Raw genomic sequence first — 25,330 nt, forward strand, 5'->3', positions numbered from 1 at the left:
TCAGTTGTAATACTCTTTTCATACTAGATTCCGGCTCCTGTAATGTCAAGACTAGGTCATCTGCAAAAGCTTTAAGTTTATATTGTTTCGCTCCGACCTGGATCCCTTCCACCAACCGGTCCCCCCTAATCATATTCAGGAGCACTTCCAGAACCGAGATAAACAGTAATGGGGAAATCGGGCAGCCTTGTCGTGTACCTTTTTCAATTTTGAACCCTTCTGTAACCACATTGTTAACTATCAGTTTAGCCTTTTGTTCTGAGTATATTGCCTCAATCCCGTTCTCAAACCCCCGTCCCACTCCCATTTCTTTTAAATTCCCCTTCATAAATTTCCAGGATATGTTGTCAAAGGCCTTCTCCGCGTCTATGAAAATTAAAACTGCTTTAGTGTTTATGTTTGTTTGCAAAAGTTCCAATATGTCTATAATGTTCCTTGTGTTTGCAAACATGTGTCTACCCGGGAGAAAGCCTGCCTGGTCTTTATGGATTATCTCACTTAAAACTTTCTTAAATCTTCGTGCCAAAACATCTGCAAATATTTTGTAATCCACATTTAAAAGGGAGATGGGACGGTAGTTCTTAAGTTGTGTCTTTTCAGTTTCCGACTTTGGTATCAATGTGATAAATGCTTCTTTCCACGATTCAGGCGCCTTCTTCCCCTCCATTGTTTCATTGCTGACCTCCAATAATGGTTGTATCAAGTAATCCTTCAATATCTTGTAGTAGTTAGAGGTCAGTCCATCTGGCCCTGGTGATTTGCCCTGTTTCAAACTCTGGATGGCCTGCTCAATCTCTTGTCGTGTTATTTTGCTATTCAAAGTTGTTCTATTTTCTTCTGACAACTTTGCTAATCCATTTTTCTCCAGAAATTGTGTGATCTCTGTTTCATCTTGTGGCCCTTGAGTGTATAACTTTTTAAAATACCTCTGGAAACACTTCCTGATCTCTCCCGGGTTCTGAATGTTCCTTCCTTCCACCTCTAAGTTTGTTACTGTATTCAGTCTTTGTCTCCTTTTCAACTGCCAAGCTAGCAGTTTCCCACATTTATTAGCCGACTCAAAAGTTTTTTGTTTCATTGTTTTGATCTTCCATTCTATTTCCTGATTTATCAGTTTAGAATATTGTGCCTGATGAAGTTTGATTTCTCTCAGAATCGGTTGGGATTTCGGGTCAGATCTTAACTTCTTCTCCAACTCTTTAATTCTTTCCAAGATTTTATCCTTCTTTTCGTTTTGTGATCTTTTCTTTAAAGAATTCTGTTGAATCAGGAACCCTCTCATCACAGCTTTACTTGCGTCCCAGATAGTTCTTTTTTCCACCGTAGTACTCAGGTTGATCTCAAAATAGTCTTTTAGAGTTTTTTGGGCCTTCTCTACAATCTTTTGATCTCTAAACAGGCCATCATTCATCTTCCATCTAAAGGAGCCGGTTGGGATCAGTGTCATATCCATTCTCAATGCGTTATGGTCGGAGCACGTCTTGGGGCAGATTTCCACCTTTTTCACCTTAGGTGCCAGACTTCTAGTTATCCATATTTGGTCGATTCGTGTCCAGGTCAATTGGGCTTCAGAAAAGAATGTTCCTTCTCTTCCCAAGGGGTTTCTCACTCTCCAAATATCAATCCAGTCCATATTGTCAGTCATTTCAAAAAAAGTCTTAGGTAGTCTTCCTTCTTTGGTGATGTTTTGATTCTGTGACTTATCCATATTCGTTGATACAACCCCATTCATATCCCCCATCATAATGACGTTGTTATAGTCCAGATGATCCAGCATGGTCTCATGCAGCTTCTTGTAAAAGTCTGATTTCCCTTCATTTGGAGCATAAATTCCTAATACCAAAATTTTTTCTCCTTGGTAATGTACTTCTATTGCAAGGATTCTTCCACTTTCATCTTTAAAAAGAAATTTTGGCGAAAGGCTCTCTTTTGCATAAATCACTACACCTCTTTTTTTAACTGTATCCGATGATATGAATTCTTGGCCAAGCCTTTTGTTTATCAGCACCTTTCTGTGGAGCCTAGTCACATGTGTTTCTTGTAAACATATAATGTCCAATTGTTCCTTTTTTAAAATATGAAAAATTTTAGACCTTTTTTCGGGGCTGTTACAGCCGTTTATGTTCCAGCTCAAAAGCTGCAGAGACATCCTGGATAAATCTGGTTATTCTTTCTGGGGTGGTACCTTGTTCTCCGGTCCTTGGGGGTCCGAGGGTGCAGGCTCCCCTGGAGGTTCTGGCGCTGGCAATCCAAGTCCCTTGTGGAGGTCTTCTCCGTGTGCTCCCAAAAACTTGTCTCTATCTTCCAGTGATTTGATTTTAATCTTTCTCCCTCTGTAGGTAAAGGATAATCCTTGTGGAAACTCCCACCTGAATAAAATTGCGTTGCTTCTTAACAATCTTGCCAATTCCGTGTAGTTAGATCTGAGGTCCAGCAACTGTTTAGGGATGTCCTTAAAAATTTCAATTCTCTTGCCCAAAATGTCTAGTGACCTTTCGTAGTGCAGGCCCAAAATCTTGCCCCTTTCCTCCTTTGATCTCAGTGTTATCAGGCAGTCTCTGGGCTTCTCTATCCTTCTGACTCTGCCAAGCCTAAAAGCAGATACTATTTTAAAGTCTTTTTCCTCTAAGTTCCAGAACTTGGCGAATTCCTTAGTTAAAAATTCAATAAAGTTGTCTTCTTCCACCTCTGGAATTGACCGTATCCTCAAGTTGGTCTCCTTACTTCGCAGTTCTGTCATCAAAAAATGGATCTGATGTTCTCCAACTTGTTTGCTGAGTGGTCTTACTTCTTTCTCAAGTTTATCCACTCTTTGATCAGTGTCTTCAGCCAATTTCCGATTTTCACCTACAGCCTCCTTTAATTCTCCAATAGCCTGGGCATTCTGTGCCACTTGCCCAGTCAACTTGTTCAGACTTTCTGTGTTCTGATCAATTTTAGCTGTATGTAAGTCAGCCTTCTTGTCCAAAACCTCTAACTTCTCCAAGATTTTATCCAAGACAGAGCTACTTGTCCCTGAAGCCATATCTTCCAAGTGCAGCTCCTCTGTCTCACCCTCCCCTGTCTGTATTAGGGAGGCCGCCTCTATGTCTGGAGGCAAAGTGGAAGGCAAGGCCGGCACAGATGATCTACGCTGTGAGGCTGCAGATAAAGTTAGAGTTGTTTGTTTAGTTCTTCCTCTTCTCCTTGCGCCACTCATGCCAAAGTTATCTGTAATCCAAGGTCAATCCAAGTTGTTCCCATAAGAAAGTGAAGTCCCAGATACAATAGTCAAGCAGAGGCCGGAAAGAGGAAAGTAAAACAAAGTCACTGCTGTAAGTCCCAAATCCTCTAGAGGGAGCTTAATATATCTTTAGGGAGAAAGTTTAATCCAATACAAATTAATAAACCAAATTCCACGTCCAATAGCCTCCAAAAGGTGATATTTTTCAAGCAGAGAGTACTTAAGACAAAACAATGTTTCTAGCAGTGCCAGACTGCCACTGTTTCAAAGTATCAAGTTCCTGCTCAGGATGTTTCACAGTCTCAATTTAGTGTGTGTATTCAAAGTTGCAAGCTGGTGCACAGTCAGGCAGCTCCAGCACCTGGGATTTTTGTTTAGTTTATAATCCACAAGTCCACAGAAGAAAGGTATCTTTGAAACCTCAGGTCAACAGCTTAACAAAATTTTCCAGTCCAAAAAGCACTTTAAATAGGGTGCCAGATCATTTATTTAAAGCATCGCTCTTTGTCTCCACTCCTCCTGCACTTTGCTTTCAAGTTCAGTGTTAGCGGAAGACGGACTTCCTGTTTATCGTCACTCCGCTTTCAGCCAAATTCCAGCCCTTAAGCGACCTTAAGAGCCTTAAAATTTGTAAAATCCCGAATTGTAAAGTCCAAATTACTCACGGGTTGCAGCTCAATTTTGGAGGTCTCAGGAAGAAAGGTCAGCGCTGAAAGGCAACAGCAACGCGGCTTCACTCCGCTGACCGCGAAACGACCCACAGCGCCGCTGCCCCCTCCACGGTCCGGAGCCCCTTACGGGGTCCCTTCAACGCTTTGGGGGGTGCTTTCTGGCGCCCGCCGGGTCTCGAGCCCACAGGCTTCTGCCGCCTGTGGTTCTCCAAAGTGGGTCTCCGCTTCGCCGTAGCGGACGACCCAAATTCAGCGGAGCTTCCCTCTCCTTAGCGGGAGAAGGCAGCCATTACCGAACGCGCCGCCTCCGGAAGTCGGATTTTGTTTCTCTCTCTCCTAGGCATCCACTGAAGCTGAAAGCTGGAAGATTCAGGACAGACTGAAGAAAGGACTTCTTCATGCAGCTCACAGTTAACCTATGGAACTCCCTGCCACAGGAGGCAGGGATGGCCACCAACTTGGATGGCTTCAAAAGAGGATTAGACAAATCCATGGAGGAGGACAGGGTTATTGATGGCTATCAGTCAGAGGCAGCAATGCTTTGGAGTCCAGCAGATTTTCTTACGTTCTTTTCTTATATGGACACCCACTTTGATCAGTCCCTGAATGAAGTTTATTTCGAGCCGCCAGCAGCTGATGGGAAAGACAGCTCTTCAAATTGGCAAAAACAAGCTTGCGAAATATCAGAGGTTGTCGCCCAAGCCCGTGACTCATCTATTTATTTGGGTTTTGCAGCCCAAGTAAACCTGCTCTGGGGATTCAGGAGACGCTGCAAAAATCCAAAGCCACGCATCGAAAGCAGCTCTTACTACTCTGTTCCATGGGTGGATACAGCGGCCCCCAGAAGTCCACAGTGTGCAGGTCAGGATCTAGGCCTCCCTGAGTCCGAACTGGGTCACCTGGGGTCACGAGACCCCCTGGTGCAGGAAGGGCACAGAGTCCCTGGCACAAGAGCCGGCCATGGGAGCAGGGAAGATGTCTTTCATTGTTTCATTCATTAATTAAAATATTTGTCTACCCCAGTGGCATGAAAAATAGGTCAAAGTGGCTTCCAGGAATAGAAACCTAAAGCATGCCAGAACAAACACACAAAGTTAAAAACAGACCTCATTTAACCATAGTGGAATGATGTACTTTTAATTGCCTGCATAGGCCTGGAGGAAATGAAAAGTTTCCAGCAGGTGATTAGTGGTTAGCACAGAAGGCACCTGCAGCAATATGAGAAGGGGTCTTTTCTGTGGTGGCTCCCCGTCTGTGGAACGCTTTCACCAGAGAGGCTCACCTGGCCCCTTCATTGCATATTTGCAAGCACTTTGCAAAAACATTCCTTCATCTGTGTAAGCCACCTTGAGTTCTGGACGGGGAAGAAACTCGGATATAAATACAGTGATACCTTGCTTCTCAGACGCAATCCATTCCAGAAGTCCGTTCGACTTCCAAAACATCTGAAAACCAAGGCGCAGCTTCTGATTGGTGCAGGTGCCCAGGAAACAATTGCTGACAGTTGCATCGGATGTTCGGCTTCCAAAAAACATTTGAAAACCAGAACACTCACTTCTGGGTTTTCAACATTCAGGAGCTGAAATGTTTGAGTACCAAGGTGTTTGAGAACCAAGGTTCCACTGTAATTATAACCATAGTAATAACCATTTCAACCAGGCTTTTAACTATCTATGGCCTTTTAGAGTGGGTTAGATCCTTTAATGTACTGTATTTTTCGCTCTATAAGGCGCACTTTTCCCCTCCTAAAAAGTAAGGGGAAATGTGTGTGCATCTTATGAAGCGAATGCAGGCGGGAGGCTCTGCTCAGCGCTCCCTTTAAAGAGCCGCACACACGCTCCATGCGCTCTTTAAAGGGAGTGTGGCTTTTGGGGGAGCCTTCATCCCACTGCCCGGGAGAGGCTGTGCGCGGCTATCCCATAAGCCAAGACAGCAAGAGGGATCGCTGCGCAGTGATCCAGCTTGCTGTCCTGGCTTCGCGTGCAGCTCTTGCAAGAGGTGGGCGGAGGGACAGAGTGTGTTTTCCCCACCTCCCAGAAAATCCCCCAAGAGCTGCGCGGAGCGTGTGTGCAGCTCTTGGGGGCTTTTCCCCAAGGAGGGAGAAGGGCATCCCGTCAGTCCCTTTTCCCTCCTCGGGAAAAGCCTGCAAGCGCCGCACACACGCTCTACGCGGCTCGTGAAAGGGAGCGCTGAGCAGAGCCTGGGATGCATACAGGCTCTGCTCAGCACTCCCTTTAAAGAATATTTTTTCCCTTGCACCCCCCCTCTAAAAACTAGGTGCGTCTAATGGAGTGAAAAATACGGTATCTCCCGTCTCCCGGTTTTAATGCATGCATCTATTATAGCTTTAGTTTTCATAAGTCGCTTTGAGTCGCCATCACGAAAAGGGCGGCTAATGAATTTAACAAGTAACGATAAAAACAACCCTGTGCCTCCCGCTTGCCTCCCCATCGCCGCTTCTCACCTCGCAAGACGGTGACGTTTCGGAGGATCTGCCCATGACGGGTGTCCACCGCCTTCATCTCTTCCATGACCATGGAGAGGTTGCGGATGTCAAAGTCCAGGCGGGCACTGAGAAGGCTGAAGCGCTCGCGCAGGAGGTCGGTGGCGCTGAGCATCAGGCTGACCGACCTGTTCAGGTAGTAGAGCTCCTCAGCGTGTGCATGGAAGCCCAGGGTGCAGGAGAGCCGGACGTCGTCCAGGTATTTGAGCATGCTGTGGACGTGGCTGTCGGTGGCGTTGATGTTGGTGAAGATGGTGCTGATTTCGATCTCGTGGGAGGTCATGCGTCCTTCGAGCGTCTCAAAGCGCTCGGCCGTCCGATTCTGCGTGTAGCGGGCGTGGTACTGGAGGTCGTGCATGTTCTCCTCGTGGTCGTCCAGGAAGGAGGAGACATTGTCCAGCTGCAACTGCAGGCTCATGACTTGCAGAACTAGGTCGTGCATGCCCTCCGAGTTCTGCCCGATCCTCTGCGAGGTGATGCCCAGGCTGGTCTGGATGCCCTTGACCAGCTCCCCAGTTTTGGAGGAGGTGGTCCTCAAGCCCCCCAGCAGGCGGGTGTAGTTCTGCCAGTCGGACACGATCTTCTGCAGCGTCAAGGTTTCCTCGTTCATCTTTCTCTGGATGATGTGCACCCAGTCGGAAGTCTGGCCGACGGTGAAGTTCATCTGCTGCACGGCGGCCTCCATGTCGAAGCGCTCTTGCGACAGCTCCTTCAGCGAGCTGCCCAGCTCGGAAGTGGCCCCCTGCCAGCCCCTCACCTGTGCCAGGAAGAGCGCCAGGCTCTGGTTGACCCGCTGGATGGCGGAGAAGCAACCGTCCACCTCGTCGTTGATTTTGTTGCTGGTGGACGAGAGCTGCTGGTGGGTCTGGCCAGCTCGGTCAAGCAACACATCCTGCGCCAAGAGCTTCTTCTGGATTTCTTCCAGCTCCTCTTGCAGCCTGCTGATCTCCTGTCCCAGCTGGCCTGCGTCGTGGCAGAAGGAGCAGTTGCCCAGGGATTTCTGATCTGGATTGGAGGGTGGGGTGCAGAAAGAAAGCAGGTTGGTTAAAGAGCTTCTAGCACATCCCCAGCAGCTGACCAGGCCTTGTCCTTCCCCATAGCTAAATGGCAGAACGCACTGCGGAAATAAAACTCTGCGAATCTGCCCAATTACTGTGCACCGTTCTGGTCGCCTCAGCTCAAAAAGGGTATCGAACAGCTGGGAAAGGCACAGAAAAGGGCGATGAGATCGATCGAGTCCCCTATGAACAAAGGATGCAGCATTGGGGCTTTCTAGTATACGACAGAAGTTATATTTATATTTATATTCTTGATATTGATATTGATATTTATTTATACATACATACCCTGCCCTCCCCAGCCAAGACCGGGCTCAGGGCAGCTAACACCAGATATAAAACCAATTGATTAAGATACAACTTAAAAAACAAGATTAAAATACAACATTAAAATGCAGCCTCGTTGCCACAGTAGGCAGTGATGGTAGCCAGGATAGCTTTGCTTTGCCTCTGCAGTTGGAGGCAGCAATGCCCCAAAATTCCCTGGGCTGAGCGGGACTGGAGGTATAGATGACTATCAGACTTTGAAAAGCTGGTTTCACTAGATCAAGTTCATCCGTTTTGTGGAATTTATTAAACTAAATAGTTTTAACTGGATTTTGAGAAAGAAAAACCATGCAATTAGTTGCTACTGTTTTGAATTCCACTGTGTTATTATCTTCTCAAGTGGGTTGTTCAAACCGCTGTTCTGAATAATCCTTTTTATAGGGTAGCAGGGGCAACACTGGGGGTGAGCTGGAAGCATGAGGACAGTGACACCCCCACAAAAGGTTTGGGAGCCGCTGTACCAGGGAGTAAGACCCCTGAGAGCTTGGCTGAGGAGGGGACTGCTAGACTGGCTTTCTCTGGTTCCTGAGAGTGAGTCAGAGACGTCCCAATCGCTTGCAGATGCTTGCAAAATCCAAGCGTCAAGTTTGCTGACTGACAGCAAACTTTCTCGCTCCCTCACAAGACATGTAGCTCAGCAATTAAGCAGATGTTGGTTCTTCTCGTTTCGAAGTCTTACTCATCCATTTCCTCTGCGACTGAGATCTTGCAAGACCTGCTAAACAGAGACCTCCGATCGCAGAGCTGTTCCTGAGCACGTGACAGAAGCTTACATTTATAGTACATTTCTGAGCGCAATTCAAAGTGTTGGTGCTGACCTTTAAAGCCCTAAATGGCCTCGGTCCAGTATACCTGAAGGAGCGTCTCCACCCCCATCGTTCTGCCCGGACACTGAGGTCCAGCTCCGAGGGTCTTCTGGCGGTTCCCTCACTGCGAGAAGCAAAGCTACAGGGAACCAGGCAGAGGGCCTTTTTGGTGGTGGCACCCGCCCTGTGGAACGCCCTCCCACCAGATGTCAAGGAGATAAACAACTACAGTCATACCTCGAGTTTAATGTGCTTCGGGTTGAGTGCGTTCGAGTTGTGCTCTACGGCAACCCGAAAGTAACAGAGTTCGTTACTTCCGGGTTTTGCCACTTGCGCATACTCAGACGCTCAAAATGACATCACGCGCATGTGCGGAAGCGGCGAAACGCGACCCGCGCATGCACAGACGCGCCGTCGCGTCTTGTGTTCCATTCGGGATGTGAATGGGGCTCCGGAATGGATCCCGTTCGCATCCTGAGGTACCACTGTATCTGACTTTTAGAAGACATCTGAAGGCAGCCCTGTTTAGGGAAGCTTTTAATGTCTGATGCATTACTGTATTTTAATATTTTGTTGGAAGCTGCCCAGAGTGGCTGGGGGAGCCCAGCCAGATGGGCAGGGTATTAATAATAATAATAATAATAATAATAATAATAATAATAATAATAATAATAATTGTCACCAGGGTGGAAACTGCTCATCCCAGCAACAGATACCAGCATGGAAAGCTAGCTGTGCACAGAACCGTAGAATTGTCGAGTTGGAAGGGACCCCCCAAGGCCATCTAGTCTAACCCCCTGTGCAGCCTGGCCATTTTAATCATGCCTGTACCTACAGATGGATAACTCAGAGGAGATGTCCCTTCCAACATCGCCTGTTAAAGGAGCTGAGTTAGAGACAGGTGGAGGCTGGGGAAGTCTCCCTGCTCTGCCCTGAGAGCCAACTGGGAGGTGACATTGAGGCTGCAGCCTTTTCTAGATTTGGCGGAGGAGGCCGAGGTTGGCTGTGGTTTACCTGGGTCCATAGTTCAAAGGCAGGACACCTGCCTGGCATGCAGAAGGTCCTGGTTTGAACCCCTGTCATGTTCAGGCAGGGCTGGGAGCAACCTCAGTCTGGGGAGTGTGATGGCCTGGGACTCAGGCTCAGACTCGGAACCAGAGGAGTCTCAGTCTGCACCGGATCCTTTGCCTCAGGCGGCACCTGAATCAAGTCTGGGGCCTGATCCTGAAGAGCCCCAGTCTGCACAGGTTCCCCTGCAACAAAGACCAGCTGGGCCGAGTCAGGGGCCTGAGCCTGCCCTGGCTCCAGATGCGGGGATGACCTCGTTGCCTTCAGCTGGGCCATCGCTTACAGCTGCTCCACTCCCGGTTGGGTCAGGGGAGGCTGAGGCGGCCTCTGGGTCTAGTAACCCACCGATGTCTCCCAAGCTGCAGAGACTGAGGTCTGAGAGAAGGAGAGACCTGAGTACTCGCAGGAGGAGTGCTCGCCTTTGGACAGCTGCTACCCCAACAAAGATAAAAGGCTGTTGGACCCTGTCCCAGGTTGCGGGAGCAACATGGCTGTATGCTAGAACCTCCCTGAGATCCTGTGCCTGGCCTAGCCTGGTTTCCTGCCTTGGCCCTGTCGGACTGGCTCCTTGTGGAATCCTTGGATTTGGGACCGGACCTGGACCGCGTTGCTCAGGTTAACCCCCAGGCCCAGCACAGGGAGCTGCTGTAATCAATGCTGAGCTAGCTGACTCACAGAATCAGAGGAGAACCCCAAAGGTCATCGAGCCCAACCCTCTGCAATACAGGAATCACAGGTAAGGAATCCCTGGCAGGTGGATACCTAACCTTTCTATAAAAAGCTCTAACTTACCCAGCTCTTGGAGGTTCTCCTGAACCGACCCGATTTTCTTCTCATAGTATGTCTGGGCCGAGTTAACATCGTCAGCTATGGAATCCACCTTCTTGAAGACTGCAAGGATGACACAAAGAGTGAGCACGTTATCCCTGGGGCTACCTAGCTTTGAACACACCAGCTCACCTTGATTGCTGTGAATTCTGGGGTGGGTTGCTTCTTGGGAGAAATGACAAACCTAGACAGAATCTTAAAAAGCAGAGACATCACCTTGCCAACAAAGGTCCGTATAGTTAAAGCCATGGTTTTCCCAGTAGTGATGTATGGAAGTGAGAGCTGGACCATAAAGAAGGCTGATCGCCGAAGAATTGATGCTTTTGAATTACGATGCTGGAGGAGACTCTTGAGAATCCCATGGACTGCAAGAAGATCCAACCTCTCCATTCTGAAGGAAATCAGCCCTGAGTGCTCACTGGAAGGGCAGATCCTGAAGCTGAGGCTCCAGTACTTTGGCCACCTCATGAGAAGAGAAGACTCCCTGGAAAAGACCCTGATGTTGGGGAAGATGGAGGGCACAAGGAGAAGGGGACGACAGAGGACGAGATGGTGGGACAGTGTTCTCGAAGCTACCAGCATGAGTTTGACCAAACTGCGGGAGGCAGTGGAAGACAGGAGGGCCTGGCATGCTCTGGCCCATGGGGTCACGAAGAGTCGGACATGACTAAACAACAACAACAACAACAACAACAACAACAACAACAACAAGGGCAATCTCTTTTCCTTTCTGCAAGCAGAACGCCCCGCTCTCCTGCCCCCCGTTTTGCTGCGTTTTACCCTCTGAAATTTGTCCGCCTCCTCCTTGCAGGGTGGAGATCCCGGCTGCAGCCAAGGACTAAGCAGAGCGGAACTGTTTCACGTTCTTTTGGCTAATGCATCCCCAAGAAACATCCCCTTCTCCTGGCAATCGCCTGCTTTTCCTGACTCATGTTTCTCGCTTGCAGTCCACCGTATCCCACCGCTTCCTCCCAGCCAGCTGGTTATCTGATCCTCGCTTTTCGCTTTGTATTGTACCCTTGAGGTTTCCTTTCCTGGGGAAAAGGAGGTGGAAAAATGGTGACACCGCTTGGTTGACGCAGTGTGTGTGCCTGTGTGTGTAGGATTTCAATCTTCTTTTTACGTCAAACCAGATTTTAGGCATAATCTCAGCTTCATTTACCAACCTTGCAATGTTGAAAATGCTTACAGTGCAGCCTATCAACAAAGCTTCCGGCAGAAATGGATTTTGCAGTTACAGTGGTACCTCTGGATACAAACAGGATCTGTTCCGGAGCACCGTTCGCACCCTGAAGTAAACGTAACACGTGACTGTGCGGGTCGCATTCCGCTGCTTCCACACATGCGCGTGACGTCATTTTGAGCGTCTGCGCATGTGCGAGCAGCAAAACCCAGAAGTAACGCACTCCGTTACTTCCGGGTCACTGCGGAGCGCAACCCGAAAATACTTAACTTGAAGCTACTTTAAGCCGAGGTATGACTGTACTTGAAGGGACGTGGGTGGCGCTGTGGGTTACACCACAGAGCCTCTTGGGCTTGCCAATCAGAAGGTCGGCAGTTCGAATCCCCATGACGGGGTGAGCTCCCGTTGCTCGGTCCCTGCTCCTGCCAACCTAGCAGTTCAAAAGCACAAAGTGCAAGTAGATAAATAGGTACCGCTCTGGCGGGAAGGGAAACGGCATTTCCGTGCGCTGCTCTGGTTCGCCAGAAGTGGCTTATTCCTGCTGGCCACATGACCCGGAAGCTGTACGCCGGCTCCCTCGGCCAATAAAGTGAGATGAGCGCCGCAACCCTAGAGTTGGTCACGACTGGACCTAATGGTCAGGGGTCCCTTTACCCTTTACCTTTATGACTGTACTTTATTTTTAAAAATACTCCTGGCCCAGATCTGGTTTCCTTCCAAACTCCCCCCTCCTGCCGACTTGCCAGTTACTAATTTCAAGGATTGGATTTGCTTTCCTCTTCCCTCCCCATGTCATGTTCATTTTGTGCTGTGATTCTCTGACTGTGAACATGCAGGTTTTAATCTCTGTATGGTGCTTAGAAAAGTATTGGTGCTTTATTTATTTCATAAAATCCATCCAACATTTGAAGTGTTGTTTTTTTTTTAAAAAAAGCCCCTCAAAGCGATTTACAAAAAAAGGGGAAAGCGATAAAAAGATCAATAAGAGAAACTAACAACAATAATTCAAGGCTTTCGAAAAGTGGAATGAACAATACGCTGAGAAAAGAACTCGCAGCAACTTTTTAAACATCTGGGTCTAAACAAAAATGTTTTTAGCAGCCGTTGAAAAGTGTGCACCGAAGGGCTGATATCAATAGGCAGGGAGTTCCAAAGTGTAGACGCTGCTATACTAAAGCCATACGAAAAGAGGGACATTTTTTTACCAAATGCAGAAAGGGTTTTATGATCTCATAGGTAAACTGGTCCCAAGTTGTTAAGGGTTTTATTATACTATTAGCAACATCTTTATCTTGGTCCGGTAGCAAATTGGCAACCAGTGCAGATCTCTGATCCCAGGTGTTGTATGCTGGCAAGGCCTTACTCTGGTCAGCAATTGTGCTGCAGCATTCTGCACTAACTGGAGCTTCCTAATTCCTATTGATAATTTTATTATGTTTACCATTTTGGGGGGAAAGTGCTTGGAGGTGGGTTGTTGTTTTTTTACAGTCAAGCAATGTGAAAACGTTATGAAAGAAAGAAAGAAAATAAATAAATAAATAAATAGCCAAGCTTTACCAGTTGTGTAGCTTTGAGCCACACACAGAAATTTGACAGCCTTCCTCTTTTCCACTCGATGCTGAGATATTGCCTTCTTCACAACGCAGGCCAGGTGAGCACTGCAACCGATCCTTATACAGTTGTACCTTGGAAGTCTAACGGAATCCATTCCGGAAGTCCATTTGACTTCCAAAACGTTCGGAAACCAAGGCGCGGTTTCCGACTGGCTGCAAGGAAGCTCCTGCAGCCAATCGGAAGCCCCGCTGGACATTCGGGTTCCAAAGAACATTTGCAAACAGGAACACTCACTTCCGGGTTTGCGGCGCTCGGGAGCCAAAACGTCCGAGTACCAAGGTGTTTGGGATCCAAGGTACAACTGTACAGTGGACGCTTGGGTTGCGAACACGATCCGTGCAGGATGCATGTTTGCAACCCGCAGCGCCGCATCTGTGCACGCGCGGGTTGCAATTTGGTGCTTCTGTGCATGCGCAAATTGCGATTTAATGCTTCTGTGCGTGTGTGACCGCCGAAGCCCAGAAGTAAACCGTTCTGGTACTTCTGAGTTTCGGCAGTTCGCAACCTGAAAAAATGCAGCCTGAAGCATCTGTAACCCGAGGTATGACTGTATTGCCAGTTTTAGGTTTGGACTGGCAGCCTGTTGGTGTTGCGGGGGCCAGCTTCTCAGAGCTATTGCATCTGCACCCCCCAACCTGGCTTCTTGGGCTGGCTCTTGCCTTCTCTTGCCCATCTCCTGCCTGTCCTCGAGGCAACTTTGGCTGCCAGCTGATGCCCCCACTTCTTTAGCCAACTGCATCTCCATCTGAGATCCTTGAATGTTCCTGCCGCTAAACTGGCTCAAGGGCAGGACTCATTGGAACAAGGTGGTCTTGGACTAAAAAAACAACCCCTGAAATTTTGCACCAAGCAAACCCGAAATTCTGCATTCTGAGCGAAAGTTGCAAACAGGACTCTTGCATCAGTCTGCACGATTTGCATCGGGCATCTGCTACCTTAGGCGTGCTTTGCGATTCTCTTGCAAGACCGTAAGGAGAGGATCAGGCCAATGAATATATGGACGCAGAGCTCTTTCGCCACCCAGGCAGCTGCCGGGGCTGCAGAATTCGTGGCTCTGCTGTGGGCTGGGACAGGACCCAAACCTCAGTCTCCTCTCAGCTGTGTGCCAGGCCCACAAGTTGAGTTCAGCTTTGGGGCACGTGATCTCGAGAGAGAGGGCAGCTTCTCTCTGCCCAAAACAACACGGCAGGGAAGGCCACCTGGGGGCAGCAGGGAAGTTGCTGCCTCAGACCAAGGAAGGGCTCTCAGCCCAGGCCACCTGGTGCGCCAGCCATGCCAAGAGGCAGTGGGTGGTCTCGGCCGAGACCCAGAGATGAGAGAAGGGCCTCCTTTCCTGGAGAGCCGGATGCTGGTGCAGGAGCTTGGATGCAGCGAAAGACGACCAGGCAGAGAGGCTTGGGATGGAAAGAGGGGTGTGTCAAGAGTGCGTGCAGGAGCCAGGCCCTGTGACTAATAGGACTTTGCAGGATCGGGGCCTTCCTAAGTTTGTTCTGGAGAGGCAAGGCACGGCCACACAGGTGAGGCCGCTTGGTAACTTCACAGCACCTGGTGGCAAGAGCCGGGAAGGGATATAAGGTCAGCATTTCCCTTCGGCTCTTTGCTACAGCAACATGTTTCCTGCCTTGCTGCATTTGGCTCCTTGACTCTTGATGCTCGGACCCTTGACCTCGTGACTCCTTGCTTCCTGACCCTCGGACCCTTGACCTCGTGACTCCTTGGTTCCTGACCCTCGAACCCTTGACCTTGTGACTCCTTGCTTCCTGATCCTCGGACCCTTGACCTTGTGACTCCTTGCTTCCTGATCCTCGGACCCTTGACCTTGTGACTCCTTGCTTCCTGATCTTCGGACCCTTGACCTTGTGACTCCTTGCTTCCTGATCTTCGGACCCTTGACCTTGTGACTCCTTGCTTCCTGATCCTCGGACCCTTGACCTTGTGACTCCTTGCTTCCTGATCCTCAGACCCTTGACCTCGTGACTCCTTGCTTCCTGACCCTCGGACCCTTGACCTTGTGACTCCTTGCTTCCTGATCCTCGGACCCTTGACCTTGTGACTCCTTGCTTCCTGATCCTCGGACCCTTGACCTTGTGACTCCTTGCTTCCTGATCTTCGGACCCTTGACCTTGTGACTCCTTGCTTCCTGATCTTTGGACCCTTGACCTTGTGACTCCTTGCTTCCTGAACCTCGGACCCTTGACTTCATGACTCCTTGCTTCCTGAACCTCGGACCCTTGACTTTGTGACTCCTTGCTTCCTGAACCTCGAACCCTTGACCTCGTGACTCCTTGCTTCCTGAACCTCGGACCCTTGACCTTGTGACTCCTTGCTTCCTGATCTTCAGACCCTTGACCTTGTGACTCCTTGCTTCCTGACCCTCGGACCTTTGACTTCGTGACTCCCTGCTTCCTGATCCTCGGACCCTTGACTTCGTGACTCCTTGCTTCTTGATCCTCAGACCCTTGAATTTGTGACTCCTTGCTTCCTGACCCTCGGACCCTTGACCTCGTGACTCCTTGCTTCCTGACCCTCGGACCTTTGACCTCGTGACTCCTTGCTTCCTGACCCTCGGACCCTTGACCTTGTGACTCCTTGCTTCCTGACCCTCGGACCTTTGGTTTCTTGACTCCTGGTTTCTTGACGGCCGGTGGGCTGGAGCCAGCTGGGGCCTGCCAGTTGCCCCCGTTTCCTTGGTTGCATGCCAACATTGTGGTCCTGATCTGTTTAAGGCTTGATAGGTCAAAACCAGCACTTTCTATTGAGCCCGGAAACTAATTGGTAGCCAGTGCAGTCAGACCAGGATTGGTGTAATATGCTCAGACCGTCTTGCTCTGGTGAGCAACCTCCGCAATGACCATCCAAGTAGGACTGGAACCACCCCAAAGCGGTGCCACCCAACCCTAGTTCGGAGAGTCACTCCAGAAGGATGCCATGGTCGATGGTATCGAAAGAGGTTGAGAAGAATTAACAGGGACATGTTTCCCTTGTCTCTCTCTCGACAGAGGTCATCATACAGGGCAACCAAAGCAGTTTCTGTGCCAAAACCAGGCCTAAATCCAGACTTAAATGGATCTTCCAAAAGTTTCTTCCAAAAGTGACTGGATCTCTTTTAAAGCCATCCAAGTTGGTGGCCATCACTCCTTCCTGTGGCAGAGAGTTCCACAACTTAACTATTGTTGGATGTGAAACACAGAGCAGTCAAGTACAACATCCCTAGAGTGGACATAAAAAGGGGATGTCTGGACCAGCCAGTCCGAACTTCCTGTTTCTCCTGTCTGGGACAGACCTCCTCTGCATATGACTAGAGGTGGGTGTGACCTCACCTGCCCAGGTAACAAGCAGGACTGGTCAGCCATCTCTCTCTCTCTGACTACGTTTGTCGAAGAAGCAACATCTGCTTAGCCTAAGATGCTCTCTTGGCTTCCAGTCAAGAGAGGAGAAAGGGGCTGTCTCCTTATGGGATAGTTTCCAGGTGTATATTCCTTTTGTAACTTAAGTCTGCCTTCTGGGATCCATCTGTGAACAGAATGTGAGTGAGTAAACTCTTTTTATACTTTTATAGAAGACTGTGTTGTGTCTTATCTTTTTATGAAGGGACTAAAGGGGAAATTACCAAGGAAACGTATTTTAGAGGCTTTAGCGATCCTGAGCAAACGCATCCGCTGTGCAAGTTTAAAAAGGGGAATGTTACTCTGCTAAATTGTAGAACTTGTTAACACAAGTTGGAAAGGATGTAATCAAACAATATATCCTCTCCTGCATCCCTGAACATTCCCACAACTATTCACTTTGCGAAGAAGCCCTTCCCTTGTCCCAAATCTTCCAGCATTCACCTTCATTGGATCTTCGCCGGTTCTAGCTTTTTGAGAGAGGAAAATGATTCTGTCTGCTTTCTCCATGCAACGCATAATTCTACCATGTTGTCTCTTCCTGGTCTTCTCTCTAAACTAAAAAGTCCCAGGGTTCTGCAACCTTCCTGCAGAGTGGAGCAACTCCACCCCCTTGATGATTTCGGTTTCTGTTTCCTGAACCTGAGAGACAGGAGGGATGTGTGTGTCCTACTCACCCAGAGCTGCCAGCACCACCACAGCCACAATGAGCAAGACGACAAAGACATACAGGACTTTCACGGACGTCTGCAGGGTCAGGGTCTTCTCGCACTGACTGCAGTTGCTCCTCATCCGGCCTGGGTTGGGGAGGGAGAATAAAGCAGAGATGGGAGACTCTGTTGTTTTTTAATGTATTTTTAAAAAATATTTTCTTGGTTTACAAAAGTGTGTGCAATGTCTCTCTCTCTCTCTCGTTTTTCAAGTAACATTTCTTACAGATCAGTTTCATTTGTTGAGACATTAGGAAGATGTTTCTTAATATATACTTAATATATGTGGGATTGTGTTTCAGCATCGCTTGTGCAGGTTCTCTGCTGTTCGCTTGTGTTCCTTTGGTGGTGAGAGAGGTTGGGGTTGGCCTAGGGTGTGGTTGTTCATTTGTGGTTGGCTGTGGTGGTCTTTGTTTTCGTGTGTGAGTGGGGTGGGTGGGTGTTTTGGATCAGGTTAGCCATATTGATTTGTATGCCGTTGGTGGATTATTGTCGTTGTCTTGTTGGGCTGTGTATGTGATAAAGGGGAGCCATACCGGGGTGAAGGCGTCTTCTTCTATTTGTCCCTGTGTCAGTTTCAGTTTATTGGTTAATTTTTCTAGTAGGGCTGTTTCCCATACTATTTGGACCATGCTTACTCCTGACAGGTCTCTCCAGTGTCTGGCTATGATGTTTCTGGCTGCTGAAAGTAGGTGGGTTATGAGTTCTTTGTGGTGTAAATGGGCATTATTGTCTTGGAAGATGTTTAGCAGGGCCAATTCTGGCGTGGTTTCTAATACTTGCTTAGTTATTTTACATATTTCTCATACGGCTGTTCTGCAGAATAGATGGATTTTGGGACACTCGATGGGAGACTATTGCGTGTCTAGCAGAGGTGTTTGTGCATCAGTGTCAAGTTTAAATGTCTTAATCAGAAATGCTGGAGTTTACATTTGTCTGGAGGTTTCTCCCCTGGCCTGAAAACTCCACCCCCAGATGATCCAGAAAGCTTGTTGGCATCATAGAATCATAGAACTGGAAGGGGTCCCCAAGGGGGCATCTAGTCCAACCCCAACAATGCAGGAATCACAGCTAAAGCATTCATGACAGTTAACTATCACAGCCGACTTTCTGCTCAGTAGCTGTCCATGCTCAGGTTCCCTTCTTTAGTGCATGCCGGGATGTGGACACACCATAACTTTAAAGCACATTTTCCCCCTCAAAGAATTCTGGGCATTGCATTATTTTATAAGCTTCTACAATGCCTTCTCTTGCTTACCGTTTCTCCAGACTAAAAAGTCCTAAACGCTGCAGCCTCCCTTCGCAAGGGAATCACTCTGTCCCCTTGATAATTTTTGATCACATTCAATTGATTGCTCCGATAGCATCACGAGCACAAATAATCATTAATGTTCAGTAAAAAGGATGTCTGGAGGGACTCTGGTATGCCCCGCGGAGGACCTTAAGGACCACAAATAACAACACTTTGGAGGTCCCAAGTCACAAGGTGGTTAGATTGGTCTCAACTAGAGCCAGGGCCTTTTCAGTACTGGCCCCGACTTGGTGCAATGCTTTGTCACAAGAGACCAGGGCCCTGCGGGACTTGACATCTTTCCGCAGGGCCTGCAAGACAGAGCTGTTCCGCCTGGCCTTTGGTCTGGACTCAGTCTGACCCTTATGTTTCCCTCCCCTTACGGTTTTGATCTATGGGCTACTTTTAAAATGAGGCTGCATTTTAAATTGCATTTTAACCTGCATTTTAAAATGGTTTTTTCCTATTATGTTTTTACTGTGATTTTATTGGTGTTAGCTGCCCTGGCCAAGGAGAGTGGGTTTTTTATAAAGTTTTTTATAATTTATTAAGCTGTGTGAGGAGTCCTAGTTCATATTACATTGCTGCTGCTGCCACTTTTTGTTGAATATCTTGTTTAAATGTTAGGGTTCATTATTGTTCCGCAGGATGTGTACCACTTTGAATGTAGGAGTGCATATCCTGACCTAGTTTTCACAGCTGTTTAGCAGTGTATCAGGTGCTGATAAGTCACTGTAATTAGCTGTGCCAGAAATTGTGAATGATATATAATGTGCAATATGTACCTTACTCTCCCCTGGTGAATGGATGGGTGATGATTATAGACACAATGCAAGATGTATGTTAGAGGAGTTTTGTTATTAAACCATGCAAATATATTTTTGCGCCTCTTCAGTGTTTCCATCTGCGTGGTCTACTCTGCACACACTCTGTGGCATGTTTCAAATGCCCAATACTTTTATGTATGTTCCTTCTCTTAGCATCACCCCTTGTAAGCATGCGCGCGCGCACACACACACACACACACACACACACACACTTCTTTTTGGGCTCTAACACACTCCCTGCCCAGCTGCTCTTACCATTTGGCCTGTATCTGAAGGATGGCATCTCGTCGTCTTCTCCAATGAGGTCTTCCTCTGAAATACAAAATGAAAACATTGTTTTGTTAAAAAATAAGAAGGACAAATTGCTGGGATCAGCTGCTTCCATGGAACAAAAGGGGCACGGTGTTAAACCTTTTTAAACAAACCATCTGCCCCTTGGCATGCCAAACGACCTCTTCGGACCCTTGCCCTCACTTTGCAACCAGCACTGAAATTGTCAAACAGAGAAAATCCTTTCCAGCTCTGCGTCTGCACTCTGTGCCCTTGGCCATAGCTGAAGAATTGCCGGATGCCCTATGAAGCGAGAGTTTGTGCACATGGCATTAAAGTGCCTGGAGCCTACCCCACTAGCTTGTTGTTGTTGTCGTTTAGTCGTGTCCGCCTCTTCGTGACCCCCTGGATCAGAGCACGCCAGGCACTCCTGTCTTCCACTGCCTCCCACAGTTTGGTCAAACTGTGGTTGATAGCTTTGAGAACACTGTCCAACCATCTCATCCTCTGTCGTCCCCTTCTCCTTGCGCCCTCCATCTTTCCCAGCATCAGGGTCTTTTCCAGGGAGTCTTCTCTTCTCATGAGGTGGCCAAAGTCTTGGAGCCTCAGCTTCAGGATCTGTCCTTCCAGTGAGCACTCAGGGCTGGTTTCCTTCAGAATGGAGAGGTTTGATCTTCTTGCAGTCCATGGGACTCTCAAGAGTCTCCTCCAACACCAGAATTCAAAAGCATCCATTCTTCGGCGATCATGTATATTTCCCCAAAATTTCTTAATTTTATCACATCCCCACCATACATGAACATGCCTCTCCTGTATCGCTCTCTACAGGCACAGCAGGTCCTGCAACCTTCCAACCGTTTGACTTCACCCCAGAATGTGCACTCCTTCTTTGTCTCCTGAGACAGACAGATGCCAATCAACCTACTCTGAATTTCTGGTCAGAAACCTCCTTTTGACCCACTGCCCTTGAGGCTTCCAGCCTTTTTTGAAAGCGCTAGATGGCCAAGTACAACCAGGATGCTTCGGGGGAAAGATGTTGTGTTTCTTGGACGCTGTGGTTCATTTAAGAGATGAGGGCGCACCGGGGATTTCTTTGCCAGCCGCAAGCCGGGCACTCTGACAAGGAGAATAAGAGCTGGCAGAGACGTCGGCCATCGAGGGATGAAAAAGACAGATGAAAGATTTCAAGAGCCCTCAGAGCAGGTTCCTCACCCAAAGCAGCTAGGCTTATGGTTTACAAACATACACACTGTTGTGGGCAGGGGTAGGGGGTCAGTCTAGATGATGCCCTGTGTCCCCCCCTTCCAATTCCTGTGTTAGTCAGACAAGTTTAGTTACACAACAAGGACCTTCGCTGGCCCCTTGAGTGTCCTCATCAACATCTCAAAAGAAGGAGCCAGGATGCGAGAGATGCAACTAAGTGAGGGGCTCCTTCGTGCTAATGTCACCTGGCTTCTAGGTAGGGGCGCACAGTATTGTGGGTGAGCAGGGGTGCCAACTTGAATAAAATATTGGGGGGCCCAGGCAAACCCCACCCCACATAATCAAGGACATGACACGGGAAACACGCACCATTTGAAGGGCAATGTCCATCAGTCTTGGGGGCCCCTGGACACCTGGAATATTTTTTGGGGGGAGGGTGAACGGATTGATGCTTTTGAATTATGGTGCTGGAGAAGACTCTTGAGAGTCCCATGGACTGCAAGAAGATCAAACGCATCCATTCTTAAGCAAATCAGCCCTGAGTGCTCAGATCGTGAAGTTGAGGCTCCAGTACTTTGGCCACCTCATGAGAAGAGAAGACTCCCTGGAGAAGACACTGATGCTGGGAAAGATGGAGGGCACAAGGAGAAGGGGACGACGGAGGACGAGATGGTTGGATAGTGTTTTCGAGGTTACCAGCATGAGTTTGACCAAACTGCGGGAGGTAGTGGAGGACAGAGTGTGCCTGGCATGCTCTGGTCCATGGGGTCACGAAGAGTCGGACACGACTAAACGACTAAACAACAACAACAAAAGGTAAGATATGCTGCAGCCGTTGAAACTGATTAATAGTTCAGAAATACCCATTTAAACCTCTTTTTACAACTTCCTGTAAAACACACACACACACACACACACACACACACACACACACACAAACACACACAAACAGAATCTGCATTGCTTTGTTTGTGTGTTTTGCAGTTAATTACATCTTCTATTTAACGCTGTATTGTTTTTAACACTTGATTGGAAGCCGCACAGAGTGGCTGGGGAAACTCAGCCAGATGGGTGGGGTATAAATAATAAATTATTATTATATAATTATTATTCTAAAAAACAGTTTTAAAAGGGAATAAAATGTGTAATTACCAAGTGTTTCCCTGGTGACAAAGTTGGTTTATGTGTTGGGGTCTAGCCGCTTTGGTGGGAGAGGGTAGAGACCCCTCTCCTAATTTTGTGGGTTGTTATGAGGAAGAAATCACCAAAGCTGCCATAGCGTACAAGAATTTGCAGAAAGAAAAAGAAAAAAGTAAAGTTTTGCTTCTGGGGGGTGGGAATGATTAACATTTGATAAACTACCCGCTGCTGGTCTGAAGACTAAATAAAAAATAAAAAAATTAAATTGGAAAATGCAGCTGACATTATAGTAAAGGTAAAGGGACCCCTGACCTTTAGGTCCAGTCATGGCCGACTCTGGGGTTGTGGCGCTTATCTCGCTTTACTGGCCGAGGGAGCCGGCGTACAGCTTCTGGGTCATGTGGCCAGCATGACTAAGCCGCTTCTGGCGAAACCAGAGCAGTGCACGGAAACGCCGTTTACCTTCCCGCCACAGCGGTACCTATTTATCTACTTGCACTATGTGCTTTCGAACTGCTAGGTTGGCAGGAGCAGGGACCGAGCAACGGGAGCTCACCCCGTCATGGGGATTCAAACCGCCGACCTTCTGATCGGCAAGTCCTAGGCTCTGTGGTTTAACCCACAGCGCCACCCGCGTCCCTTTTGACATTATAGTAGTCTCCCATTATTAGGTGTTGGGTATGTTTAGAAGGAAAAAGAGGACACTGAGAGGAGATAGGAGAGCCATCTTCCAATATCTCAAGGGCTGTCACATGGAAGAGGGACCTCCGGGTATTGGGTGCTCTATAAATTCAATAAATAATAATAAATAATAATAAAGATTTTCTTCTGCTCTTGGAGGGTAGGACTCGAACCCATGGCTTCAAGTGACGAGAAAGGAGATTACGACTCAAGATATGGAAAAACTTTCTGACAGTAAGAGCTGTTCAACAGTAGCACGGACTACCCTTGTGAATTCTCCTTGGAGGTTTTTAAGCAGAGATTGGATGGCCACCTATCATGAATGCTTTAGCTGAGATTCCTGCATTGCAGGGGGGTTGGAATGGATGACCTTTGGAGGTCCCTTACAGTTCTATGATTCTGGAAGGGCCAATGGTCTGGCCTTGTATAAGGCAGCTATGGATGAGGGGGAAGGTTTCATTTCCAAAGGCACTCAGGGCACAGTTTATTTCAGCACCGTCTGCTATTGATTTTTCCCTTCCCCTCTTGATCCTGCCTCGTGGCTCCACAAAGCCGAGGGGGGCTGGCGATAGGGCCATAAAAAAACAATGAAACACCTCAAAGCCAAATCAGAAATGCAACTCACGCCCTATATTTGAAAGCAACATGAGCCAGTCTCCCCAAACCTGGCGCCTCCCAGATGTTTCAAACTGCAAATCGGTCCCAGAATGTACAGGAATGGTGGAAACAGCTTTATGTTGAGTCAGGCTTGTATACACTGGCTGGCAGCGGCTTTCCAAGGTTTCAGGCAAGCCCTGCCTGCAGATACCAGTGGGGAGTGAATCAATTTGGAACTCCCTGCCACTTGAAGCCGGGCAAACGCTCTCCCTGTGCTCTTTTCAAGCACCTGCTAAAAACCTTTTTGTTTAGGCAAGGCGCTCCAGACATGTAGAATGTGGACTTCGAGGGCTGCAGCCGTAGCATATAAAAAAACCTTCAAGACATTAGGGATTTCCCTGCCAACAATACTTAATAGAAATGCCTCGGACATTGGTGGCAAAGGGGTGGAAGGAAGAAGTCCCGACAACAACGGATTGACATAAAATAGCCTGAGAGGCAACTAATATTTTTTTTTAAAAAAAATGTGGAAATGTGGGATAGATATAAAATATATGTTCAAAAATACAGTAAAGGTTTACTATCTATGCAAGCATTTGATTGATGTTGGAGAGAGACTGAGTTGAGAAATAAGACTAAGAGCACATATTGATATAGGAATGTATTAGATAATATGTAAAGAAATATACAATAATAAGAGCACATTCATTTGTAAAAAAAGGAATATACAACAGGATAGACAGGTCCAGTCGTGGCCGACTCTGGGGTTGCGGCGCTCATCTCGCTTTACTGGCCGAGGGAGCCGGCGTACAGCTTCCGGGTCATGTGGCCAGCATGACTAAGCCGCTTCTGGCGAACCAGAGCAGCACACGGAAACGCCGTTTACCTTCCCGCCGGAGCGGTACCTATTTATCTACTTGCACTTTTGACGTGCTTTCGTACTGCTAGGTTGGCAGGAGCAGGGACCGAGCAACGGGAGCTCACCCCATCACGGGGATTCGAACCGCTGATCTTCTGATCGGCAAGTCCTGTGGTTTAACCCACAGTGCCACCTGCGTCCTAATAATAATAATAATAATAATAATAATAATAATAATATAAATACATTCTATTTATACCCCACCCTCCTTGGCCAGAGTCGGGCTCAGGGCTGCTATCACCAATAAAATCACAGTAAAAACGTAACAGGGGGGGAAAGAAAAACAAACACCAATTTAAAATACAGGTTAAAATGCAAATTAAAATGCAGCCTCATTTTAAAAGTAGCCCATAGATCAAAAGCATAAGGGGAGGGAAACATAAGGGTCAGACTGAGTCCAAACCAAAGGCCAGGCGGAACAGCTCCGTCTTGCAGGCCCTGCGGAAAGATGCCCCAGATTGCCAGGTGATGGCTCTCCTCGCGGCCCCGCGCACCTGAGAGAGACAGGAGGCCCTGTCTTAGCCTTGCCCAGGTGGCTGCCCAGAGGGCGGACATTGTGTTCCCCCACCTTGCGCCCCCGTGGCATTCTCATGGTTACTGTGGGCTTGAAACCCCGGCGTTTGATGTGGAACGAAATCAATCCAGCAAAGGGGTTTGCAAAGAGCCTTTCAACATCTGACGGGCTTCCTTGGGTCAACAGCTTATGAAACCCCCATCTTCCCTTACATCAACAAGGGGAAGGGAGAGGCGGTCCGGCCAGGTGCAGGCTGTTTTCCAGAGCGGCAGAACTGGCACCCGTGTTTATCCTCCTGCGGCGAAGGCAAGCAAATATTTGCCATCTGAAGGACCGAGGGCTGCCAGGTGAAAATCTTAGCACTGAGGGGCACCCTGGAGATTTGGGGTCGAAAGTCAGAGGCGTACTCTGCACCCTGTGGAAAGGATCTGCCAAAGGAGTACCTGTGATCTAGTTGTGTTTCCCATTGTGCCCGACGAAGAGACCTGTGTAGCTCGAAAGCTTGCTTGCA

At 48.1% G+C, this 25,330-nt stretch overlaps 1 protein-coding gene across 1 annotated transcript in view; it reads right to left on the reverse strand.

The window, feature by feature from the left end:
* The window catches only part of SCARA3 (scavenger receptor class A member 3), a 44,327-nt gene that overhangs the window by 11,690 nt on the left and 7,307 nt on the right, over positions 1–25,330 (reverse strand). The window contains exons 2-5 of the mRNA XM_028725286.2: positions 19,751–19,807; positions 17,345–17,464; positions 10,449–10,547; positions 6,359–7,402 (exon numbers count right to left, since the gene is read on the reverse strand). Of these exons, the coding sequence (XP_028581119.2) occupies positions 6,359–7,402; positions 10,449–10,547; positions 17,345–17,464; positions 19,751–19,807 (1,320 nt within the window). The remainder of the gene's footprint in view (positions 1–6,358; positions 7,403–10,448; positions 10,548–17,344; positions 17,465–19,750; positions 19,808–25,330) is intronic.

This window comes from Podarcis muralis, chromosome 3, assembly GCF_964188315.1.
Source record: "Podarcis muralis chromosome 3, rPodMur119.hap1.1, whole genome shotgun sequence".
In the NCBI taxonomy this organism is placed as follows: domain Eukaryota; kingdom Metazoa; phylum Chordata; class Lepidosauria; order Squamata; family Lacertidae; genus Podarcis; species Podarcis muralis.